At 58.9% G+C, this 20,373-nt stretch overlaps 2 protein-coding genes across 6 annotated transcripts; one reads left to right on the forward strand and one right to left on the reverse strand.

Moving 5' to 3' along the window:
- Positions 1-555: 555 nt before the first annotated feature.
- Positions 556-5,722, reverse strand: TMEM129 (transmembrane protein 129, E3 ubiquitin ligase). 3 transcript variants are annotated; one of them, XM_080796608.1, is made up of 5 exons: positions 5,445-5,722; positions 3,041-3,515; positions 2,217-2,376; positions 2,025-2,103; positions 556-1,616 (listed from the first exon to the last, which is right to left on the reverse strand). In XM_080796608.1, exons 1-5 carry the CDS (start codon positions 5,647-5,649, stop codon positions 1,498-1,500), a joined length of 1,038 nt encoding a protein of 345 aa, XP_080652734.1. In that variant the 5' UTR covers positions 5,650-5,722; the 3' UTR covers positions 556-1,497. The 3 variants fall into 3 exon arrangements, with proteins under 3 accessions (XP_080652734.1, XP_080652733.1, XP_080652735.1); XM_080796607.1 differs by lacking the exon at positions 556-1,616 and having other exon boundaries at positions 1,710-2,103; XM_080796609.1 differs by lacking the exons at positions 556-1,616; positions 5,445-5,722 and adding an exon at positions 5,182-5,287 and having other exon boundaries at positions 1,710-2,103.
- On the forward strand, positions 5,423-19,024 carry TACC3 (transforming acidic coiled-coil containing protein 3). Of its 3 annotated transcripts, XM_080796606.1 has the most exons (17): positions 6,265-6,368; positions 8,120-8,282; positions 8,437-8,579; positions 9,467-9,936; positions 10,306-10,414; positions 11,083-11,158; positions 11,357-11,474; positions 14,206-14,258; positions 14,579-14,679; positions 15,010-15,097; positions 15,312-15,416; positions 15,980-16,056; positions 16,144-16,187; positions 16,734-16,894; positions 17,969-18,075; positions 18,172-18,292; positions 18,814-19,023. In XM_080796606.1, the coding sequence occupies exons 2-17, from the start codon at positions 8,121-8,123 to the stop codon at positions 18,877-18,879; spliced, it is 2,001 nt and encodes a 666-aa protein (XP_080652732.1). In that variant the 5' UTR covers positions 6,265-6,368; position 8,120; the 3' UTR covers positions 18,880-19,023. The 3 variants fall into 3 exon arrangements, with proteins under 3 accessions (XP_080652731.1, XP_080652732.1, XP_080652730.1); XM_080796605.1 differs by lacking the exon at positions 6,265-6,368 and adding an exon at positions 5,423-5,613 and having other exon boundaries at positions 9,467-10,414; positions 18,814-19,024; XM_080796604.1 differs by having other exon boundaries at positions 6,302-6,368; positions 9,467-10,414; positions 18,814-19,024.
- The last annotated feature ends 1,349 nt before the right edge of the window (positions 19,025-20,373 follow it).

The following is a 20,373-nucleotide window of genomic DNA, read 5'->3' on the forward strand; positions in this document are numbered from 1 at the left end:
ACGGCCGGGGCTGCCGAACCTCCGCGCGGCGGGCGGGGCGGGGCGAGGGGGGCTTTTGGCGGGAGATTCGGACGCGCGCGCGGCCCAGGCGCTCGGAGGGGCCAGGACCCGGGAGAGGACGCGCCTCTGATTGGTTGGCCCGGCAAGGCGGCCTCTGATTGGTCGACCCCGCGGGGGCGGCCTCTGGGCAGGCGGGAATCGGGAACCCGGAAGGGGAGGGCGCAATCTGGACCGTCGGCCTCCGCCGGTTCTCCCCGCCGCGCGGAGCTCACTTCCGCCGCCCTCCGGACCCTGGCCCCTGGCTCGTGGCTGCGCTCCGCGGGCCCTCCACGCCCCTCCGACCCACGCGCCGTGAGGGCCGCCACCCTTTCTGCGGAACCCCTGCCCAGCCCCGCTGGAGCCCCAGGAACGGGCAGCTGGGAAAACGGAGGCTGCAGCTCCTACAGCGCCCGCCTTCCGCCTCATTTTAGACGGAAATGGGCAAAGCGCTGCCACTTCCCAGTCGGCTTCGCGCGTTACCAGTTCGAGTATCAGGAAAAACACAATATTCCAGTATGTACATCGGACTGTTTTATTAAATACTGTATTGCTCAGCTACAGTAAATTTATAAAACTAAGTAACTTTCTTTTGTAATAAAAATAACCCGACCCAGTCCTTCGACAGCATCTGAAACCCTTGGCTGACGCTAGGCTCGTCGTCCCCTCTGATGGCCTCAGTTGGCGGGGTACCCTGGCAGCCCACGAGGCTGAGCCACCTCGGCTCCCAAATCCCTGGGCTTCAGTGTGGCCTTAGCCAAGGCAAGCCGTCTTGGTCCATCACCCCTGCTTCAAAGAGCCAGGTTTAGGAGGCTTAGGGCTACAAATACGAGGGCCCCCTCCAGCAACCACATCAGTCAGAGCTGGGCCTGATGGCCTGGCTGCTCCTGCCCTCCTAGGTATGCCACCAGGAACTGGGAAGAGGCAGGGCACTTTCTGACCCAGGTGGCCTTACAGAGCTATGGCCAGCCCTGTGCTGTGTCCCAACAAGCTTGTCTGCAAGGACAGCGCTGTTGTCTTCAGCTCAGTATACCCTCTGGCTGGGAGTCAGGCTTGGCCTTTCTCTGGACTCATGGGGCAGCAGTAGGCATGGAAGTGCATGCCCTCCAGGAGACAAGCAACCCCCACAAGCATGTAGCTGAAGAACAGGAATTGAGAGAAGCCAGCCTCTAAAAGGAAGTCCAGGATCTCCCCGGGGCAGGTGGCAGGTAGGGGCCACCCCACCCAGAAAGTCCCAGGCAGTGCTCTCACCCTGGAGTGGCACCCCAGTCTCTCTCTGCACCGCCAGACTCTCCCCAGACGCTGAGAAGCCTGGATGGGTGCAGAGGGGACACAGGGCACAGGGCCACCAGCCAGCTTGGAGACAGGAGTCTGGAGGACAAACTGCAACCAGTCTGGATGAACCTGGGTTTGGCATGTAACTGAAAGGCAGGTATGCTACATAAAATTAAGGCAAGTGGTTCAGGGTAGGGCCATGGGGGCAGAACCCTGGTCTCCAGAAGACAGTTCAGGCAGCCTCAGAATGCTCTGGAAACAGGCCCCGCACCATACCATATTCCAAGTCCAGCACCTGCCCCCACCTGGATAAACAAGAAGAAAGGAAGCAGAGGCACTGAGGTCCCATCCCACTGCCACTGCTGCAGAAGAAAACTTCCTTTTTAAACAAGAACTGCTGTCCTTCGTCATGCTAGGGAAAGAGCCCCTGGCTGACAACACAAGTGAGGGCCTGGAGCCCTGGCTGCTCCTCATGGTAACTGTGGGGTCCTTAGCAGGGCTCGCCGGGGCCCCCAAGGCCACTTTTTGCTCTGGCCAGCAGGCTCAGCGCACAGCACACACATCCAGGATGCAGAAGCGTGCACGGCAGGTGGGGCAGGGCACACGACTGGCAAGCCAGGTGTCAGGGCGCTGCGGGTCCTGGCGGCTGGCGAACCACTTGCCCATGCAGGTGAGACACCACATGGGGCGACAGTAGCACTGCTGGCACTCGCCTTCAGCTGTCTCTTGGCAGGTCTTCACCAGCTTCACACTGGCACGTGTCTGCATGCAGCCAATGCATGCCTCCAGCTCCTGTGGGTGGGCCAAGGGTGTCATAGGGAGCCTGGCCAGACAGCCCTGTGCCCCTCCATCCCACCCAGAGGGCCTGGCCTGTGGGAACCCACCTGCCCCCATCCAGCTCTCACCTGGCTGCTGGGGACTGAGTAGGCTGGGTTAACCTCCACCAGAGAAGCAAACGTCTCCAGGAACAGGTCGCCCAGGCTCTGATGGATGACCACGTTGGCCGCACTGCGGATGGGTGCGCGGAGCTTCTCACACAGCTCACCATACTCCGTGGAATTCAGCCTGCACAAGGTGGGGTCTGCTGGGCTGGGAACACTGAACCAAGGCCCCTCTGCAGGGCAGGGCCATCATTCCTGCTGGGGATGCCAAGGTGCCTCTACAGTGACAGGACACCCACAACCACACACAACATGGGAGCCCAGGCACAGCCCAGTCACCTGAAGTAGACCAACCACCAAAGATAACCCTGAGGCCAGAGCCCACAGAACCAGCACCAACTCCCTGCCCCCAAGGGATGCAGGGAGGGGCAAAAAAAAGTGGGTGAATTGCAGGTGGGACACAGAATGCCTGGCTCTCAACAAGTTCAGGCACAAAGGGGGTCACAGGAGAGGGACAATGCACTGTTCAAAGCTTGAATGGGATGGGAAGACACTGGTTCGGCCCCAGAGCCAAAGCAGCCATCAAGCCTCGGTCCTGTACCATCCCCCCAAACATGCCTAACGTGCTCCCCTGAAAAGAGCCGTCATGGAGAGAGCAGCAGCAGGGGGTACCTACAAGGGAGTAAGGGGACAAGGGGCCTTGAGGAAGAGTTCCACTGGTGGGGTGGATAGAGGAGCCTGCTCCAACACATCATTGCCTCCTAGAGGAGCCCAAGACTAGAACCTGGTGGCTGGCTGCCTCTGACATGCCCCAGCCTTACTCTTGCCCTGGCCACAAGCACACCTACCGGATGTCGAAGGCCTGCACGCCAGGGCTGGCACTGGCCACGTGGATAGTAAGGAGCTGCACAGGCAGGTTCGAGTCTGGGGAGAGCTCATGCTGGTGGGACTCTGTTACGGTCAGGTGCACATCCTGCTGCTGAGCCACGTGCACACGGTATGTGGTCACCTTCATCACCCACGTGTCTGTCACAATCACACGTGCCCCTGGTGCCCCCGTGGCAAACTTATCGATCCGCCGGAACTCCGTGTTGATTGAGGAGGCCACGGCCCTCCAGCCTGACTGTGGGAGGGCATAGAGGGCCAGGGTGCGGGCCAGCGGGTGGCGGGCCCACTGATCACAGGACCAGTAGTAGATCAGGGTGCTGGCAATGGTGGGCAAAGTCACTGCCAGCAGGAGGAAGAGCCGCCAGGCCTCCGGGGCCTGGCCGAGGGAGTAGAGCTGCTTTTCTGAGGCTGCAAAGCACATGCCCACGTAGTAACCTACAAGGATAGGAAGGGCCTTAGCAGGAATTGGGGCTGCCAGGCCATTGTTCTCCCCTCAAAGTGCCCACCAAAGGCCGCCCTGGTCAGCTCTCAGGGCTAGCCCATGGTACCCCAGGGCAGGTGCACCTTACCTGCCTCCACTCTGGCCCAGCTCAACCCTCGCCCACAACAGTAATACAATAAAGGATAAAAAGACGTTTCTAATGTATTACTTTAGCCTTACACGAGTAATACATGATTACAGAAATAGGAAAGCCTGAAAAACGCAAAAACAAATACAAGGATCTGGTGTCACCCATAGCCAAGCTGCACGCTGGCCTCCCAGGGGTGGGATCTTGGCCTCTCAACCCCACACCCCACTGAGAAGGCAAATCACTGTGTGGCCCATCCCAAGAGCTCAGATTTGTGCTCCAAACAGAAAGCAGAAAACAATGGGGAACGCCACAGCTCCCGGGCCCCTGCTGGCTAGATCTGGGCCGATTTGCATATCCAAGTGACTGAAGTAGATAACTAAGTAGATAACGGATACCTGCGTGAGCGTGTTTAAGAGTACAAAATAATAGTAAACATTTGCTGTCGATGAAGTTACTTCATTTAAGGTAATTTATCCTGCGGCAGTAGAAAACATGCATACAAAATTTCAAAGCTTTTACAAAACAAGGTCAAAAGGAAGAAAAGGACCCTGAGACTGGCCACAAGGCTAAGCTCCTCCCACCTGCATGAGTCACTGAGCTCCCTAAGCTCCGGCTTCTCTGTCCTGGTGTAGACTGCCGACAGCCCAGCCACTCACAGGCTTACAGAAAGGGTGTGGCTAAAGGGACTCCAGAAAGCTGTGGGGACCCTTAGTTCCCAAGACAGAAACCCAACCCATGACCCTCTCGGGGGCCCAGGTTCCGAGCCACACTTTCCTCATCCCTGCCACACAGGGTTGCTGGGGCCTCAGGCTGAGAAAGCCACACAGTTACCCCAACAGCAGGCAGACGGACCCCGTGGCAAAGGAGACCACCAGACTGCCACCAAGGCCCTGTGTCCTTGGCATGGGCAGGCAGCCCTCCTGCGCATGCCTGGCCTCAACCCAGCCCCCTCCAGGAGGCACTCCACACCTGGCCCAGGCTGCTGCTCCCTGCTGACAGCTGGAAACTCCTGTGTCCACTGAGCCATAAACACGGCCCCCAGCAGCTACCTACCCTTCCAGACCTGCTTCTGCTCTGTATCCTCCAGAAAACCACATACACATATCTAGTACCCCGCTTTCCAGCTAGTCCCCTGTCCAACGAGCTGACAAACCAGCCTCTCAGAGGCCAGAGAGCACCTGAGTCTCCGCCCAGGGCCAACCCCTGGACCACCTGTGAGCATCCTGCGCCAGCCACACACACAAACACGCCCCGCCATCCTCTGCACCTGTGACGCCCCTATGGGGTTACCCATCTCTGCCTCCTTTCCCACACCCACCTTCCAAAGCCTGGGACAAGACCACCCGCTCTCCCAGGTCTCTCCACCTTCCTGTTACGATCAGTTAACTCATGTCCCTCTCCTGGGAACTGCCTCCACGAAATGACTCCCGACCTGCCCCAGCTGGGCGAAGCATCATCCCCTTTGACCGCCCCTCAATATTCTAAGCCTTCATTTCCACCACCAGCAAACGGCCACCTGCCGCCAGCACCTTCCTCTCTGCTCTCGGGAGCCGGGGACACGAGACGCCCAGCTCAGAGCGCACGGGCTGTTACTTCACAGCCGCGGCTCTCGGATCAGCATATCTCCTCAGCTCCGAGCGACCGGAGACCCGCTCGTCCTCCCCCGACTCTCCCCGACCTCTGGGGTCCCGGAACTCGGCCGCGAGCCCGAGGGGCCACTTCCGCCCACCAAGGAGGACACAGGCCGGTGCCCCGCCCCGAGGACCTTCTGGGGAGGGTCCGGCCTGCTCACCGAGCGGCAGCAGCGAGTGGCACAGCAGCGTGGCGGACGTGCGGCGCAGGTGGTAGGATACAAAGGCGGCGTCCTCGCTGCCCAGCCAGCCCGACAGCAGGTTCTGCACCGTGAGCCCAGCCGAGTGGAACTCGGTGGGCGTGAACACGAAACACACGGCGAACACCAGGTAGGCCAGCGTGAAGGTGACCTCCGGGCTGTCCATCGCGCTGCCGCGGCCCCCAGGAAGCCGTCAGGGAGAGCCCCGCAGCCCGCGATGGGAAACAGACCCGAGAACTCCGAGCCGGTGGGGGAGAACTGGCGAGCGCCAGGCAGGCGCGGGGCGCTCTGGGAGACGGTGTCGCCGCCCGCGGGGCATTCTGGGAGATGGGGTCCCGTCCGCAGGCTCGCGTGAGGAGCGCTGGGAGACGTCACATCTACGCGGGGCACCCTGGGAAACGGAGTTGCCACATCTGGCTCAGCCAGAAGCGTTGGGACCGCGGCTGTCCTCACGAGAGTTCGGCTCCATCTCACAACCCGCTTTGGGGCGGAGCTGCAGGCGGTCCCATTTCACAATTGGGGAAGCCGAGACCCGGGCCAATGGCTCTTAGGCCCTGGCCTTTCCGCGCAGCCCAGTCGCGTCTGCGGCAGAGCTCACCCCCGCCCCCCGCAGCCACCCTTAGCCTGCCAGCGGCCCCGCCCCTCCGTGGGCGCGGCGAGCCCGGTTTCCGACGGCTTCCCGCGCCGCAGCGCCCAACACGCCCCTCCCCCCGGAAGCGGACCACCGGCGTCCGGGAGGCGTGGCCGTGGCGCGGCGTGCGTCCCGCCCCCGTCGCGCGCTGATTGGCCGCGCGCGCCAACCGTCGGTATTTGAATCGGCGGCGGGCGAACGGGCTCCCGCACTCCGCGCCTCACGTTCCCTCGGTTTCGCGTGGTCGCCAGCAGGTAGGCGATGGCGGCGGCGGAGTCCCCGGCTCGGGGCTCCATCCCCACCTCGTCCCCCCCAGCCTCCGGTCCCCGCGCCCCGACACCTGCGGCAGCTGGGCGGCGCCCGCCCCCAACGGGCCGTCCTCCGTCCGCGGCTCCTCCCGCGGCTTCGGGGTGCGCCGTCCGCTCGGCACCCCCGCCCCCTGGGACCCACCCCGCGGGTGTTTGCTGCCGCCCTCCCAGGGGCGCCCTCCTGCCGGGGTTCCCGGCACCCCGGGGGTCTGCTGGTTTTCGTCCGCAGCCGTTGGGCGGAGACGCCTGAGGGTCTCCTGCCTTACGGTTCCCCCTGGGTCTCCTAGGTCGGCCTCCCCTCGCCGTCACCTTGTGACCTCTTCCAGCCTCGAACCCTACCTGTACCCGCGCCTTGCGAGTGCACACCTCCTACCCTCGGCGCCCCCGGCTCGCCGCCCACCTCTTTTGGACCCGATCCTCAGCCCCTCCCTCCTCTGGGGGCAGCTTTGTGCTGCTTTGTCCACGCCCCACCTGCGAGCTCCCTTCTGTGAGCCCTCGCAGACTCCAGCTGCACCCGCCCTCCGGTTCCTGCTGATTGTTCCCAGCTGCTGGGCGCAGCTCCGCTGGGTTCCGCCCACGGACCTGGACCTCCGTTCAATGGGAGGTCTGGCCTGGCCGCCTCTGCTCGGGAGCCTTCTCCCCTTTGTCAGTGAAAGCCAGGCCTGACAGAGACTGCCCCGGCTGTTCTCCCATCTTCCTCAGGCGATGCACTGTCGGAAAGTGTCCTCTAGGCCCTCTCCCTGGAGTATCCCACAGCCATCCCACTCCCAGATGTGGGCCTGCTGGCCAAGCTAGGGCTACTCACACCACCCCGTCTGGATGCAGGATCCTCTGACCCCCCACTTCCCTCCTGCCCCTCCCTGCGCTCACACACAGGGCCCCACCCCCATACCTTCCAGGGCATCTTGTTACCCTCACTCCCCTCTTTTCAGGGCAGTTTTGCTCCCTCTGCCCTCGCCAGCCCAGCCTTGCTCTTCAAGCTGCAGCCTCCAGCACCCCCGCCACCAGCAAATACCTGGGACATTCCCATGGACAGGCCCTCTGGCAATTCCTGGGTTGGGAATGTCATGCTAGTGACCGTCATGAGGACCTTGGGAAGGGGGAGTGGGGGCTGTTCTGGAACCTTCTGGGCCTCTGTGGAGGTCGCTGGTGTATATTTCTAGACTCCAAGCCTCAGTGTTGAAACTCCTCTAGTCCCCACCAAAGTAATCCTGCATTTTATTGGTCTCCACCTTGTCCCGCTCTCTTCTGGGCCTGGACCCTCAAGGTGCCACAGTGTGCCCCCCCATCTCCCAGCCTGTGACGAAAGAGCAAGCCTGCTTCCTTGCTCTCAGATAACATGGCAGCCTGCTCAGCTGTGCTGTGGCCTCAGCGCCTGCAGTAGAGGCCTGAGGGGAGACCCAGGCTTTCTAACAGGCCCACACCCAGGTCTCCTGACCTTTCCTCGCTAAGTCCAAATTGTTTTGAGGACCCGATTCTCCTTCCTCATTCTGTGGGCTGAAGGCCTTTGCTGCTCTTTGTCCTGGGCAGCGGCGGCTGCCCTAAAACAGGACAAGGACTGCCTGGCAGAGGACATGCTGAGATGGGACCCACCTGTGCAGGATGGGGACGTCTGACCTGCCGGGCCAGCTCCTTGCCCTGGCCGTTCATCCAGACTGCACAGCCCTCATACTGATGCCAATTGTCTGCTTTCCCAGAATGAGTCTGCAGATCTACAATGATGAAAACGTCACTGGTGACAAAAGTGCAGAGAACTGTGAGTTCCTGTTTTCACCACCGGAACTTACCGGAAGACTATCTGTTCTTCGTCTGTCACAGAAAGAAAATGTGCCACCCAAGAGCGTACTCAAAGCTATGAAAGTAAGCACATTTTGCCTGTGTAAATCTACCGTGTGTCATGCATTAGGTCCCTCTGGGACTTGCTTACCTGGGGACTTGCGGAAGAGGGCAGGGCACTGCCACAATAGTGGGTGAAAACTAGAATTCTTGAACAGGTCTCCTCCTCCCCCAACAGGTGACTTTCCAGACTCCTCTGCGGGATCCACAGACACACCGGATATTAAGTCCTAGCATGAGCAGCAAGCTCGAGGCTCCTTTTGTTCTGGAGGACACTGTTGGCTTAGAAAACTCTCCTCAAAACCGGACCCAGAAAGAAAAGTAAGTGTTGATGCTGCTTGATGTACTGCAATTCCTAACCTTTCCAGCGGATGCTGCAGGAAAATTCCACTTTGTCGTTAGTCGCATCTGGTCAAGTTCCTCGTGGTTTCTGCTGTGAGCTTGTGCCGGGCGTTGCCCAGCATGATAAGTGGCTCACACTAGAAGCTGCTTGTTAGTAGAAAAGTGGATGATGAAATTTGTAGAAGTTCAAGGTTTTTTTGTTTAAGGTTTTCTTGGTTAATTTGTGAAGAGAGAGCACAAACGGGGAGTGGCAGAGAAAGAGCAAGAATCTTGATCTCATGACCCTAAGATCATGACCCGAACCAAAACCAAGTCAGATGCCCAACTGACTGAGCCACCCAGGTGCCCCAAATAAGTTTATTTATGTCGTGCTCTTTTACTGTGCCTTTACCAACACACTAGCCCGGCTTTCGTTTGTCTCATTTCATGGAATGTCTGCGCACATCTCCAATGCTATGTGGATAGGTTTCTTTTTTTCATACCCACTGGGGTCTCCTTTCTGTTTGCGAGTCAGCCTTGGGTGTTGTCAAGAGCTCTCGATCTTATCTTTCTCTTCAGTGAAAATTTTGATCCTTCTGTGCCCTGGACTGTGTAGCTGGTGGTTACCAAATGAAAGGAGGAAATAGGCAAGCAGAGAAAACCTTGACTGTGACTTCTCCCGTTTTGGCTCTCCCAGAAACCTGAGTGCTCTTGTTGGTCCATGAGCTTTGATTTATGAGGATACACTTGTGAAAGTTAATCCTAAGAAGGGAATTAACTGAATGTTCTTTTTTTTTACTGTTTTTAGCTAATTTTTTCTCATGGATTAAGATCTAATTAAAAAACTAACAGATTCTTTAGTGTTAACTAAGCTTGTTTCTAAAAAGCCAACAGTTCGCCAAGGAAGTGGACACCAAAATGACCAATGGAATTATCCAGAAACCAATGATGGCCAATGCCATCCCCGCTCCAGCAGATGTGAGACCAGCCCCTGAAGATTGGCAGCATTCCTGTGGGCCCACCTCAGCTCACCTGGCCAGTCTGGATCCCTCAAGCTCTCCCCAGATGCCAAAACGTCTTGAAAATCAAGTGGCTTCTCTAGGACAAATGACTGTGAGCCCCGAGCAAGCCTTGGAGGAAAGTGTTCATTCTTACTTCTCAGAAAAGAGTATTCCCTCCACCTTGGAAATCGTAGAAGACCCTTCCCAGACGGCTACCCCAGACCAAACAGAAGACCCTCCTGAAGCCGCCAGAGAAAGCCCAAACTGGGTCCCTGCTTCCTCAGCTAGGGCTGCTTTGCCCCCTGTGACTCACCCTGCAGGAGCAGGTGGAGAAGGGCCCCCTGTAGACCTGCCTGGTGAGGCCCCGGCCGGCCCTGAAGAGCCCTCTGGTCCTGGGGATGCCATGCTGGCCAGCCTTCTGAAGGCTGGAGGGGCCACAGCCCCAAGTCCTCAGAAGAAAGAAGCTGATGGCCAGAGAGCCACCTCGTGGAATGGCAGGCCCATAGAGCTAGAATTTGATTTCTCTGACAATGCTACCAGCAAAACGTTGCCTGCACTGAGGGAATTGGGGACGAGACCTAGCGTTAAATCTCCCTCTAGGATCTCAGATCCGAGGCAGGAAAAGGCCCCTAAGGAGGCCAGTGAGGGGCCCATTCCCCTGTCCCGGAGGTCTTACAGCCTGGACTGGAACAAGCTGGATAACCCAAACTTTAACCTATTTGAAGGTGGAGGAGAGGCCCAGCCCTCAGAATGCCCACAGAGCAGGCCAGCCAGGCCTGTGGCCAAGGAGGTGTCTGCTAGTCCCGAGGCCACGGGGCCCTCCTCTCTGAGCCTGTGAGTACTTGGTGGTGGTGGGGTAGCGCCCAGCAGTGTGTGTGCTGGAGGACCCAGGCCAGAGAAGGAGCTTGGGCACACACAGGCTGCGGGAGGCAGCTGCCTGGCCTGGATCCCGAGACCACAGAGGGTGCGCTCCTCCACTGCAGGGGGCTCCTGAGAGATTGTGCGGGAGAACACGCAGCGGTGCCTGGTTCCGTCCCCTCCACCGCAGCTTGTGCTTTCTAAGAGCACGATCTGGAAGCACCCTGGAGCTTGAGAGGATCTTGTCTGCCAGTCCAGGGCCGGTGGAGCAGCTCCCCATGCTTGCCCCCGTGCCTCGGGCTCTCCTGTGCTCTCCCAGCACTTAGCCAGGGCTGGCCCCCCAGGACTCATCCAGGCAGCACCCTGACAGTCCTGTAGGCCATCTCCTCGAACCAGCCCAGTCCCCTGGGATCCTTACTCTGGCACGTTTGCCAGCTTCCTGGTGAAATCAGACAAGTAAACCCTTGGGATTTGCTCTGTGAGCCAGGTCCCCCTGGGAAGCCCATGCTTCTTGGGCAGTTGAGGTGGGTGGGGACGGCTCTGCTGGGAACTCCCGCATAGCCCTTGGCCTTCAAGGTGAGGGTTCACAGGGCAGGAGGCAGCTCAGTGCCAGGGCACAGGCCCTGTTGACACCATCTCTTCAGGCAGGTGCCTTCATTCTCCTCGGATGACACTCCTGGGGTGCAGACCGCAGCTGGGACCCCAGGCGCAGCAGGCGAGGTAGGGACGTGAGCTCAGCCCAGGCCGTCCGTCATCCTCCGTGCACGTGGGCAGAGGGCGGTGGGGAGAGACCAGGTGGGTCATGGCATGGCACCCCAGCTCCCCCAGCCCCCATCCTGACAAGACTGGGGGAGATACAGGCCGCACACGGGACCTTGGGCCTCACGAGATGCCCAGAACGAGCCGCCCTTCTTCCAGGAGGGAGATGCGGACCCCAGGGGCAGCCTGGGCGATGAGCCGGCGCCCCCCACTCCTCCACGGGGCCTGGAGCCCACCGCAGAGCTGGCTGAGGAACAGTTCCGAGACCCCACTGAGGGTACGTTGTCCCCAGGTCACTTGTCTGTCCCCGCCGGCGGGTTGCTGTTCCAGAAATGCCCGTGTTCAGGGACATTTTTCCAGAGACTGCCCTACAGGCAGCTCTGTTCCCTGACTTGAAGCGGTGTGCACAGATGCTCTGGATCCTTCCAGGACATACCCCTGCTGTAAGGGATTTCAGGACCAGAAATCAGATCCAGAAAGAGGCTCTGTGCACACACACAGGTGGCGGGCACCTTGTTAGTGGAGAAATCCTGTTGGAATGGCGAGTCCACACAGAGAACTGACCTTCCACAGGGGTGGAGGGCAGGTCTGGACTCTTGAGGTGAGAATCTAGGATGGACTTGTCTCACGAGAGAGAAGGCAGCTTGACAGGGTCTTGATGAGGCTTAACTTAAAGGCAGGGGAGACCAGGACTGGAGTGCAGGGTTGGTCCATGACCGGACGATCCCAGGGACCCCTGAGTCCCAAGGGGGTTCTCGGGTCTGGTTTCTCTCCCTAAGCATCAGGTGTTCAAGGGTCCTCTGCCTTGTAACGTGTGTCGCTGCTTGTTCCTGTCCCGGCCAAAGGGCGTGTCGCCGTGCAGAGGAACCACAACTAGCATTTCTGTTCACCAGTTGAGGGGCGTCTGGGTTGTCTGCTCAGTGAGACTGCTACAAACTTTGGTGTGCGTGTGTGTTGGATGTGAGTGTCTGTTGGTCTTGAGCACAAACCCTGGAGGGGAACTCCGGGTCACGTGGTAGCTCTGGGTGACGCTGAGGAGACACCAGCTTACTTTCCGAAGCAGCAGCCATGTTTAAGGTCCCCTACTCTGCTCAGCCTCGGCAGCCCCCTGGGGGCCTCTGGGACTTCAATTCCAGCCTCCAGCCATGGGGGGCGCCCCCTCCGAGGATCTGATCTGCATCCCCCTGCTGACAAGAGTCTTCGTGTGCCTTTCACGCCTTCTGTGGAATGTCTGCTTGGGTCCTTTGCCCTGCTGTTGGATTCAAATTGGCTTTTTTTTTTTTTTTTTAAGATTTTATTTATTTGATAGAGACACAGCGAGAAAGGGGATACAAGCAGAGGGAGAGGGAGAAGCAGGCTCCCCACTGAGCAGGGAGCCTGATGAGGGGCTCCATCCCAGAACCCTGGGATCATGACCTGAGCCGAAAGCAGACACTTAACAACTGAGCCACCTAGGCACCCCTCAAATTGGCTTTTTATTACTGAGTTGTAATGGTCCCATCTATCATAGGTAAGGATTTTTTTTTTACCATATAGGTGACATGGAAGGAATCGTTTCCCTTTCTATGGGCTTTCTCTCTCCCAGTGGCGTCCTTCGAAACACAGATGTTAACCCTGAAATCTTGTTTCCCTTTTTTTCTTTTGTTCTTTGTGCTTTTGGTATGAAGTCTAGGGAATCCATGCCAGATGTGATACTGTAAGGGTCTGCCCTTACATTTTCTTTTTTTGTTTTGGTGGGGTTTTTTTGGTTTTTTTGTTTTTAGATTTTGTTTATTTGACAGACAGAGATCACAAGTAGCCAGAGAGGCAGGCAGAGAGAGAGAAGGGGAAGTAGGCTCCCTGCCGAGCAGAGAGCCTTATGTGGGGCTCTATCCCAGGACCCTGGGATCATGACCTGAGCCGAAGGCAGAGGCTTTAACCCACTGAGCCACCCAGGCGCCCCTGCCCTTACATTTTCTAAAAATGTTATAGTTGTAGCTCTTATATTTGGGATTTTTATTCATTTTGAGTAAATTTTTGTGTATGACGGGAGCCATCCTCAGGTTTTTTAAGTGAAAGTTCCATTGTCCAGAATTCAAGAATGGTTTTAAGGGTATTTTTATTTATTTTTTTAAAGATTTTGGGGCGCCTGGGTGGCTCAGTGGGTTAAAGCCTCTGCCTCTGGCTCAGGTCATGATTCCAGGGTCCTGGGATCGAGCTCCGCATTGGGCTCTCTGCTTGGCGGGGAGCCTGCTTTCCCCTCTCTCTCTTTGCCTGCCTCTCTGCCTACTAGTAATCTCTGTCTGACTTGTGATCTCGTCTGTGAAATAAATAAATAAAATCTTTTTTTTTTTTTTTAAGATTTTTATTTATTTAATTTGACAGAGATCACAAGTAGGCAGAGAGACAGGCAGAGAGAGGAGGAAGCAGTCTCCCCGCCAAGCAGAGAGCCCGATGCGGGGCTCGATCCCAGGACCCCGGGACCATGACCCGAGCCGAAGGCAGAGGCTTTAACCTGCTGAGCCACCCAGGCGCCCCAATAAATAAAATCTTAAAAAAAAAAAAGATTTATTTGAGAGAGAGAGTGAGAGGGAGAGCACAAGAGGGAAGAAGGTCAGAGTGAGAAGCAGATTCCCTGCAGAGCTGGGAGCCCGATGCAGGATTCGATCCCGGGCCTCCAGGACCATGACACGAGCTGAAGGCAGTAGCTTAACCAACTGAGCCACCCAGGCACCCCTAGAGTAGTTTTAAATAATAGCTCTTGGGTCCCTTGGGACAGTTTTCGTTGTTGTACCTGGAGAGATGCTGCTTGGCTCCCGACAACAAACGGGACAATCCCACCAGGTATCTTGGCCCCAGGGGTCCTTAGTGTGAACCAGGATTAGTGGCCCCCAGGGGAGGGGGGGTGGAGGGAGCAAGTCACGGTTCTGGGCAGCCACACCTGAGGGCCTCAGGGCCAGAAGCAGGGGACTGCTATTCACAGTGCCTGTGTGGTGGGTGACAGCAACACTGATGCCTCCCCTCCTCAGTTCTAGGCTCAGGAGCTGAGGTGGATTATCTGGAGCAGTTTGGGGGTTCCTCGGTGAGTACCCGCACCATCATGGCAGCCTTTTCCAGGGTATACTTCTGCAAAGGGGGTGCTTTCTAGAACAACGCTGAGCCAGTGACCCGCCTCCAAAATCACGAGGGGCGGCTCACACATGCCAATGGTGTCCACTCCGTGACGGGCATCAGGGGCTCCCCGGGACCCTTTCCCAAGCTGCACCCAGGGCCTCAAGGTGCCTGTCTGGAGCTCCCGTGGAGAGGGGAGCTCGAGCACACGCTGCTGCGTGCTGGGGTCTGCCTTGGGGCCATCCTCCATCGGGGAGGCTGGTGAACCTGCTAACTTGCCCATTCCTCCAGTTTAAGGAGTCAGCCCTGAGAAAACAGTCCTTGTACCTCAAGTTTGACCCGCTCCTGAAGGACAGCCCACAGAGACCAGGGCCTGTGGCTCCAGAGACCAGGTACGCCTCCCCTCTATCCCCTGGGGCTTAGGGTGGGCGGGTGGGCAGCCATCGATCCGAGATTTCTAGACTAAATGGGGACATTCATGACTTTGCCTTGGAAAGGTAGACTTCAGGGGAGCTCTCTGGACCCCTCGGGTGTGGGAGGAGGGATTGTGGGTCCGATCCCATGCTTGCCTGTCCTCATGAGGCTTGGTGGGCCCCTGTGGCTGGGTGATAGCTCGTGCCACAGGGGCGGAGACTCGAGGCGGAGTTGAAGAGTTGTAACAGAAGCTGTTCTCTGGCCTTTGGGGGAAATGGGCACGTTTACCTTCTGTTCCGGGGTCTCAGTGCACAGGATGTGGCCATGCCTTCCTCAGGAAGCTCGCCGGAGGCAAAGCTCGTGGAACTTGACTTCCTGGGAGCCCCAGATGCTCCCGTAAGTGCTCTTCCCCTTGTGATACAGAGAGAGGACTCTGGTTACAGGCCTGACGACACGAGGGGGTGCAGCGCCCCTCCTTGGAATGGGATGGGAGGACTCCCTGCTGCCCTGGGAGCCCCTGGCCTCTGAGGGCCTGTCCTCCCCGACAGTAGGGTAGAGGTGGGGGTAGCTCCCAAAAGAACGTACAGCCCAGCTCGTTGTACCCCCACAGGTGCTGGACCCCCCTCCCTGTGTCTTTGGGCCTGGGGGTCCACCACTGTCCATGGGCTCCATTGTGGACGTGCTGCAGTACAGCCAGAAGGACCTGGACACAGCGGTGAGGCCAGGGTGTAGGGAGGCTAGGTTCCCATGGGGTGCCGCAGTACATAGCCCTGAGCACCAGCTCTCCTCGTGTGGCTCCGGGGAGGACTGAAGATGTCCGCTCACTGGTTTCGCAGCCCAGTGTCTCCCCCCAGCATGTCCCAGAGCAGCTGCTTACACACAGAGGGGCTCAGGCACAGGCTGGCCACGTCTGCTGGCTGCTAAGTCCCTTCCCAGCCTCAGTGCCTGTGGCCCCGTCCTGCCCGGAGCTGGCCCCGGGAGCTCCTGTGGTTGGGCCCCTCCCCCTCTGCAGCTGCTCTCCCAGCCTTGCCTATGGCAGGTGTCGTCTCCCCTCTCCACCCACACACAGACGCAATTCCTGGGGGCTGATGGGACCCCGTCGTGTCTGACAGGCAGTGCTCTCCCTGGACACTGGCTGTCCCTGCTGCCACCTGGGAGCCACAAGGTCCTTGGGCTGACCGGGGCTCCTCACAGCCACTCCCCCGACTCTGACACGTTGTCCCCGGGACCCTGGGTGTGAGGGGTGCCCAGCAGCCACGTGCTATGTGCCGTGTGCAGGTGGAGACCACACGCGAGGAGAATGTGCTGCTGAGGAGCCAGTGTGAGACACTGCGCGCCAGGAACCTGGAGATGGGGTAAGGCTTGCAGTGCTCACCGGGTGGCTTGGGTGCACCTGCCGTGGGTGGCACGGGCGGCCATGGGCACCTCCATTCTCCCCACAGGAAGATCATGGACGGCTTTGAGGGGATCGTGTACCAGGCGATGGGTGAGTGCTGGCAGCCCCGGGCCTCCCCGTGGTGGAGACACCGAGGCCAGTGAGGGAACGTCTGGTGTTCAGAGCTGGGTGGTGCCAGGGGCCTGGTGCTTGCTGGCCCCAAAGCTGGCCAGGCCCCAGGTGGGCATCTGGGGTCCCTCCCATGGTCGCTGTATCCATGGTGTGCCCCCCATGTCCCCAGGGGATCCCTGGGTGTCTAGGGCTCTGGACATGTCAGGTGGGGCTTGGAGTGAGTACCAATCCTCACCCTGGGCAAAGCCTCAAGCTCCCGGAGGCCCCTGGCTTGGGGACCTGGCCTGTTGTCCCTTGGGGCCCTAGGTTCCTGTCCACCCACCCCCCCGGGCTGGCTTGTGGGTCCCCTAGGCTCTGCTCTGGAAGATCACGTTGGAGGGGGTGCCTGTCGCCCGGCCCTCAGCGGGACCACAGCCGGCTGCCCACCCCTCCCCTGACACATGTGTCCCACATCCCGGGCCCTCGCCTGTGGTACCAGCATGTGGGGGCTGCTCTCACCCCGGTGCTTGTTTCTCTTTGCTCAAGAGGAGGCTCAGAAGCAGAAGGGTCTTGCAAAAGCAGAGATCCAGAAGATCCTAAAGGAAAAAGAGCAGCTGACTGCAGACCTGAGCTCCATGGAAAAGTCTTTCTCTGACCTCTTCAAACGGTTTGAGAAACAGAAGGAGGTGATTGAGGGTTACCGCAAGGTAGGTGGTGCCAAGTGGGCCTATGCCTGTCCTCCTGCACGGCGTCCCCGGGGCATTGTATTCAGCCACGGAGCCAGCCTGCCCCATGGCCTCACTTTGCTGAGGGCCAGAAGCTGCTCACTCGCTAGGCAGACCACCCAGGCAGCCCCTGGCTGTGCCCTCCCCTCGCCAGCAGACCCAGGCTTGGCGGAGGTTACTATTTGTCCGGGGACTTGAGCAGAGGGGCCATGGGGCCTGGACTGGAGACAGAGCCCCAGCAGGCTGAGTGGGTGCCTAGGGTGCCCACTGGCTGCCTCCTGGAGGAGGGCCTGGGCCCCTTGGACCTCAGTGGCCCCACTGCATGGGGCCTACGGGCTGCCCGGCGTTCTAGGCACACAGCCGGGCAGGGCTCCCCCATGGCCAACCCTTTCTTCCTCTGCAAGAGGAGTCACCTGAAGGAGCTGGTCCCCTTCCAGAGGGCATTGGGACATGCACGCATGGCATGCGGTAACCACACACACAGCTGCTGAGACAGGCCTGTGTTGGGGGTGGGGGCAGGGGGCCTAGAAAGTGTCACCTGATGTGTGGAAGAAGGAAGCACAGGGGCAAAGCTCAAAGGTGGGGCCTGTTGCCATGAAGGATGAGGGCTCAGGGGGCCCTGGAAGGCCCAGGGACAGTGGGGGCGCCGCACTGGGGCCTCAATCTCCAGCCTTCCCCCTGCCCCTCAACTATTGGCTTTGTCATGGTCTGAAACCAGACCCAGAATCAGCTGCAAAGCTGGGCCCACACAGCCCTGAGGTGGATGGCCCCAGTCCCATGTCCAGATATGCCCTTCTGTGGTCAGCAGTACCTGCCAGAAGCATGGGGGCCACAGCAGCTGTGAGGGGCCAGGGGTCCGTTCTCACACCTGGCAGGGGCGGGGGGCAGGTAGGTGTCCAGCTGTGTCCCCGTGGCCCTCCTCGTCGGAGCTGCTGCTTGATTAACACACCCAGAAACCCTTGATGGTGGGCCCATCCACACCTGTCCAAAAAGCGAGGCCTGGGGGGCTCCAACAGAGGACACACCTCGCAGTTCACATCTGCGCGTTCTCTAAAGAATGAAGAGTCGCTGAAGAAGTGTGTGGAGGGTTACATTGCGAGGATAGAGAAGGAGGGCCAGCGGTACCAGGCCCTAAAGGCCCATGCGGAGGAGAAGCTCCAACTGTAAGTTTGGTGGGAGTGGGTGGGGCAAGACCTAGCAAGCCTCGAGTCAGGGACCCCCCGGCCTTGACCACTTAGCCCCCTCCTTGGCATCCCCAGGGCCAGCGAGGAGATTGCCCAGGTGCGCAGCAAGGCCCAAGCGGAGTCCTTGGCCTTCCAGGCCAGCCTGAGGAAAGAGCAGATGCGCATCCACTCGCTGGAGAAGACAGTGGAGCAAAAGGTGGGCACACGGAATCCCTGGTGCTGGGGGGAGGGGAGGAGTCCTGCCTGCTCGGACAGGCTTGGGGATCCACCCTGGGGCAGGGGCGTCAGTACCTTGTAGGCAGCCCATGGCCTGCTCCAGGGCTGCCGCTTCTGAGAAGTGCTCCAGACCCAGGGATTCTGCGCCCCCAGCTGGCACAGTCAGAAGAGCATGCAACTCTTGGAACAACTTGGGGTTACGAGTTCAAGCCCCATATGAGATGTAGGGAGGATTCAAAATAAAATCTTCAGGGGCGCCTGAGTGGCTCAGTGGGTTAAAGCCTCTGCCTTCGGCTCAGGTCATGATCCCAGGGTCCTGGGATCGAGCCCCACATCAGGCTCTCTGCTCCGTAGGGAGCCTGCTTCCTCCTCTCTCACTGCCTTCCTCTCTGCCTACTTGTGATCTCTGTCTGTCAAATAAATAAATAAAATCTTTAAAAAAAAAACTTAAAAAATAAAATCTTCAGAAAAACAAATGAGGATTTTATTTTTCTCCTTCAGACTAAGGAAAATGAGGAACTGACCCGGATCTGTGATGACCTCATCTCCAAGATGGAGAAGATCTGACACACCCCTGCCCCACCTGTGTGTGTGCATGTCTGTCTGTCTGTCTGTCTGTGGAAGGTTTCCTGTTCTCTCTTGATCTCTCGTTTTTAAACTAGACTGCTTTAAAAAGAAGAGTAAATAAAGATTGCCTTTGGTTCAAGTGTTGAAGGTGCTCTCGTTTTTACTCCAGTGTGGGTTTCTGGCTTGGGCCAGAGGCTGACCCTGCCACTGTGGCTATAGCCTGTGCTCCTCGTGGTTGCCCAGGGGGCACCGGCCCTGTCTTGGCACGGCCGTGCTGCCACTGACCTGGGATGATTGGCCCGCATCCCTCGACGGGACTGTGGTCCCCACATCCATTGCTCAGGTCCTTTGTGGTCGTGGTGAATGAACAGCTGCAGTTGTGTTGGGCGCTGTGCTTGACGCCGGGGTGGGCCTGACACAATCCGCTGGAAGGCGGGGTTCCCCAGCTGGGCCCCACGCCTTCTGGGCCTAGTCTGAGACGGAATTCCAGAAGTGGAGTTGCATGCCTCTACCAGCCATTTGGCATTTGTGACTCAGCACAAAGGCCCAGCATCTCCTGAGACAGGTGTCAAGGTGGGTGTCTGAGTTGGTGACCCCTCGGTGGCTGTCAGGACCATATCCAGAGGATGGGCCTGCCACATGCACTTGCTGGACCCTTGGACATGGCCAAGCATGGTCCTTCCCTCCATCTCCTGCTCACTGACTGCATGGCACTGGGGATGGGGCCAAAAGGGGGCACAGCCGGGTGAAGGTGAACCTCTGGGACAGGTGGTTTCTGAACCGGGCAGAAGCTCCTCAAGGAGCAGGCAAAGGGCACAGGTGAGGAAAACAGTACCTGGACAGGGGTAAGGAGTGGCTGGTGCCCAGGTCTGAGGAGGAACAGCTAGCAAAAGGGAGCAGGGGACCTGGCACAGAGACCCAAGCCAAGCCCTGCCCAGGTAGGAGGCCTCTGAGTTCCCCAGTGCCACCGCCCCACGCTGGACTCCTGCTGGCAGCTGGCCTCCCCAGGACGGACCTCAGGGTGGGCAGCGGGCCCTCCCAGCCACCACCAGGGGGCGCTGCTGGCCCAAAGCCAGGACTCAGTGTAGAGTAGGAGGAGACTGTGGGGCCAGCCACCAGGGCACCCAGGACCCCACAGGCGGAGGGTATGTTTGCTCTCAGAGCATCTGAAGGAAAGTGCCCAGTGCTGGGAGCAGGAACCGGGGAGCCCCCTGCTGCCTGCACCACCCTCCTGTCTCCTGTCCCATGATGTCTCCCAGCCCTGAGTCACCTCCTATAGGGCCTCTTCTCTAGATGGCCACCAGGGTGTTCCTGGGCTCCAGAACCTGCTCCCTGCCCCCACACTGGAGCCCAGGCCCTGGGGCGGGCCCCCAGGATACCACTGTCCAGCCACCAGCTCTCTGCTCTAAAGCCACTTCGAATGGCTTCCCTCCAGCACAGTCCCAAACCAGGTGTGTCTGGGGGCCCTGGCATCTGGGAAATGCCCTCACTAGC

This window comes from Martes martes (genome assembly GCF_963455335.1).
Source record: "Martes martes genome assembly, chromosome: 2".
Classification (NCBI taxonomy): domain Eukaryota; kingdom Metazoa; phylum Chordata; class Mammalia; order Carnivora; family Mustelidae; genus Martes; species Martes martes.